General features: G+C 39.2%; 1 protein-coding gene across 1 annotated transcript; it reads left to right on the top strand.

Moving 5' to 3' along the window:
- Window positions 1-2,956: 2,956 nt before the first annotated feature.
- On the top strand, window positions 2,957-3,262 carry PSV08DRAFT_180506 (uncharacterized protein; the record flags this gene model as incomplete). The annotated part of the gene is made up of 1 exon (XM_014217373.2): window positions 2,957-3,262. A coding segment is annotated over one exon (306 nt), but the record flags the coding sequence as incomplete, so codon positions are not given.
- Window positions 3,263-4,185: the final 923 nt, after the last annotated feature.

Raw genomic sequence — 4,185 nt, 5'->3', positions numbered from 1 at the left:
AGCTTCGCTAGCTGTGGTTTATCCTTTAAGGCCTCCGTCGTCTTATTAATACCCTTTCTGGATTTGCTGAAGCTACTGTGCTCTTGGTATTTTGCTAACCCGCGAAATATGCTAGATTTGGCATCTTATCGTAGAATAGTCGTCTAAAGTTGGTACTAGCTGCTTGAATGAAGGTTAGCTTGAGTACGCCTTAGTGATAGCTCTAAATGTAGGGCTGAAGAGTTGTATTCTCTCCTTGTTCTGAACGTTCTTGCTATAGGCGTTAGAGTCATAGCAAATGCTATTAGAGTTATTATTATTATTGTTATGACTATTATCTTAGCTATGCGCTACGCTTTTTAGTTGTTTTCTTCTCCTACTTGAAGTATTCCAGGCCCTTTTCTTGACCCTTTGGAGACGCCTAGTATTTTTGAAAAATAAACAGCGGGCTTTTACATCAAGATTTACACAATTGTTACTCTACTTTGTCTTATTTAAAGCCTATGGTATAAATAACACTTAATAAGCCTTAGAAGAATGCTTGATATGGTTCTATGCTATATTAGGTAACGTACGCAATGTCGTTGCTAATTTAATATGAGTCTTTGTCGATGAATGCGCCGAGTTGTTTGTTGTTGGTCTCCGTGAACCTTTAAGAATAAAGGCACCTATCGATATAAAATATTGGTTTTAATGCCACGTATTCGATGTAATTGAGATGATGAATTTTTGAAAGGCTTGGTTTTCTAGACTAAGTGGAGGGTATGTTGGAGGTATTTTTACTGCTTTGGAAGATTATTTGGAATATTCTACGCTCACGTGTCTTTCTTTGATTAAATTAATACTTATTCCTTCTCGAGATATACTGCGATGGAGCGAAGAATACTGACAGGGACTATGTTCTTAACTTTATGAAGGATCGATTGCGGGAAATATAAATAGAGCCTGGTTAGGATTATTATATAAGAGAGCGATACATTTGGTTCTCTCGTATTATAGGGTTTCTGAGAGTGCTTGCTGTCAATTCTAGCCGAGGCTACTGTTAATATTAGCCGAGGTGGAATAGGTATTGGCTAGGCTCTTCCGCCCTTTCTGAGATTTTATTACCGCGTCGGCTAGCTTATTGCTGGATCCTGAAAAGACGGAGGCTAGAACCTACGTATTAAGTATTTAATTAGTGCAAAAATGTTGTAGGAAACTAGCTTCTTAGTAGAAGATACCGTTCGTTTGACCGCTTACTTCTAATGTAAAGTTAACTAGACACAAGATGTGTGCTACGGAACCTGCTGTGAAGGGGTTTTTATAATGGAAATATAGTGAGGTCACTCTTCCTGTCTGAGAAGCTTGAATAGCGTTAAGGCGCCCTTATCGACTGCTTTACCTCTTGTACTTGGCAAGAACAAAATGAAGCTATTTGGTTATACCTTATTGTTACTGTTTTATTAGATTACGATCCGCGTAAAGTTTCGATTCTACGTTATAGTCTGAAGCTGTTTTTAGTGAAACGTGCGTGGAGAGAAGGGGATTATGTCGTTGAGGTTTTATATGAAGGCATTAGGATCAACTTTGGTTAAAATTCGCCTTGCGTAGAGTATAGCAGATTTTACGGGGTATAGAAGGCATATTAATTTGATCTCTATGTTGACTATGTGTTGAGTGAAAAAAAACGAATTCCTCCGCGCTTGTTATGGGACTCACAAAGCGCCTACGGATCTTTTTTCTATAAATCCTTCATGTTTGTTTATTCGTTTGTCTGTCACAAGAGGGAGATTAGTTTATATCTCAGTACAGAAAACATTTGCAAGATATAGTACGCTGCATAAGTCAGAAACATCATATACATAGGGTAGTAATAGTGCAAGAATTCGGCTAGTTTTGAAACGATTGGATGTTATGCTTGTCGATCGATACAACTAGTATGCACCAGGCATAACTTAGGGCCTAACTCGATCCAGACGGACGCTTGCTTAGCTTAATATCTTCAAATTACCCCGCACCCAAGATCGTATAATAAAACTCTGACTAACCAAAATCAGCCCTTTCCCTATCTATATCAAATCTACAGCGTACAGCAAGGTCTTCTCATCCTAATATCATCCAATCGTGTTGTTGTGAGCGACTCCCAGCAGTTAGACCATCCGCGAGTGAAACGCCGTCGTATCTCCGTTGCCTACATACAATGTCAGCAGCGCAAGTCTAAGGTGTGCACAAGTCTCCCACCAATTACAAGAGTTCGGGATTTAACTTACTCCAAAGTGTGATAGAGCTCAACCAACGTGCAGTTATTGCTTAGATGTTGGTGCTCACTGTGTCTACTAAAATCGTTAAAAGCTAATACCGCGTATAGGGTAAACGATTATTCTTCTCCTTTAGTCCTATAAGCTTGTCCAATTTATCTTACCCTAACGCACTAGGCTTAGTGAATACGAGAACCGGCTGAAGGCCATTGAAAAAATCCTTTATTAACTGGTTTAAGCCAGGGATGATCATTCTGATGTCTATTCGCAAAGCCTCTTAAGCATAGGCATCCTAAGTCTTGACAGTGACTCGCAGAGGGAGCCTCTAGGCCTTGATAATGGAAATTCGCTGGAGGAGAAAGTTGTAGTATCCGTAGTAGATGGACTAGTAATAATTCACGGCACTGGTACACAGGAACAATATTTTGGTAGGTGACTAACTGGATTTTATACTATGAAGAGAAGAAAGATAAGACTGGCGGACGTCACCTATTTATACCTTGACTAACCTATCTGTAGGGCCCTCTTCTAATATCACCTTCCTAAAAGTAGTTTTATAAACTACGTCCGCTATTATGTAAGGGCTCGTAAGTTAATCCCGTCTGGGATTGGAAACGACCTAAGAAACTCTGACTCGTTTACTATCGCCAACGCCACAAGTTTCGAAGCCCATATGTACTCCTTCTATATCCTTCTAAGGTGATCTTTATGTTCTTTCTTCTGAGGAATAGGCTACTCGTCTGCTTAAGCTCTATTTCTCTAGTATAGGGTCTATGTTTCTATTTATTAGCGAAAAGCAGGTCCTGAACAACTTTTATTTATTGAAGAACAAAGACATCTCTGATGCTAGAAAGAGCTGGCTTTGTCTCTTGAATGCTATTTTTGCTTTTGCGACACTTATGAACGCTGAGGGGGAAATCCAAGATAAATCTTGTGCTGTAGATGCTGATGTATTTTATAATAAGGCCTTGGCGCTTAATAATTTGATTAGTCACGGCTCCGCTGATCTTGAGACTGGTGAAAATAAATCTATAGTTTCTGATTAAGTCACATCTACTAATAGATTTCTTAGTGCAATACCTGATATTATTAAGTTAATACTGCCAGATTACCTAATGACTACACGAAACATGGATTCTCTATGGACTTGCCGTCTAGTGTGCAACCCTTATTGGGCTATGCTCTATCTTGTTGACTGGGAAATATTTAGGTATATATCGTGAAGTGAGGAAAAGATTGTGGTTCGGCCTATTTATTCTGGACTGGTAAATTACATACCTTGCTCGAAGTTTGGTGTTATTATGGCTAACTAAGTTACAGAACACTTAGTATGACCCTTGGAAGACCACCTCTAATTTAGGGGAACTTGGATGGAATGGAAATGCCGCTGGAAAAAATTCTCGATTAAACCGACCTTGGCGTAAGCCCGGCGGGAAGTGACGACTTACAGCCCTATTCGGCTACTTTCTTTATTGTAACTATGTTAGTTGGATACCTTCGTGAATTAACACCCTTTGATGTATCTAAATACTGACCTCTCTACCTAGACAACTTTATAAGATCTTGGGCTCTATTGTTAAAAGCTTATACGGGAATAACGTCGATTTGAGATTGTTGGATGTTAATAGCGAAACCCTAATGTATGTCGTGGCTATTGAGGATGAATTACAAATTTGGAAGCAGAATCTTCTTAAATCAATGCGCTTAAGACTATGGGAAAGGACGTATTAGGAGACGTGGTGCCTCTCAGAGCACGACTTAGTATCCGCGAGATTGAGTGTCGTTATATATTTGAGATATCTTAATGTTAGGATTCTACTATATTGCTGCATCCTTTAATATCTTCTGAAGAAGAGGGAGGCTACTTTCTTAAGTTCAACGAGTTATGGAGAGGATTTTAAGGATCTTGTTTTTAAGTTGAGCGTAGACGTTTGTTACGACTCCGCAACGTGTGTTATTAACATTGTTG

This window comes from Bipolaris maydis, assembly GCF_028858645.1.
Source record: "Bipolaris maydis strain C4 unplaced genomic scaffold PSV08scaffold_7, whole genome shotgun sequence".
NCBI lineage: Eukaryota > Fungi > Ascomycota > Dothideomycetes > Pleosporales > Pleosporaceae > Bipolaris > Bipolaris maydis.
This window is presented reverse-complemented; position numbering and strand designations above follow the sequence as displayed.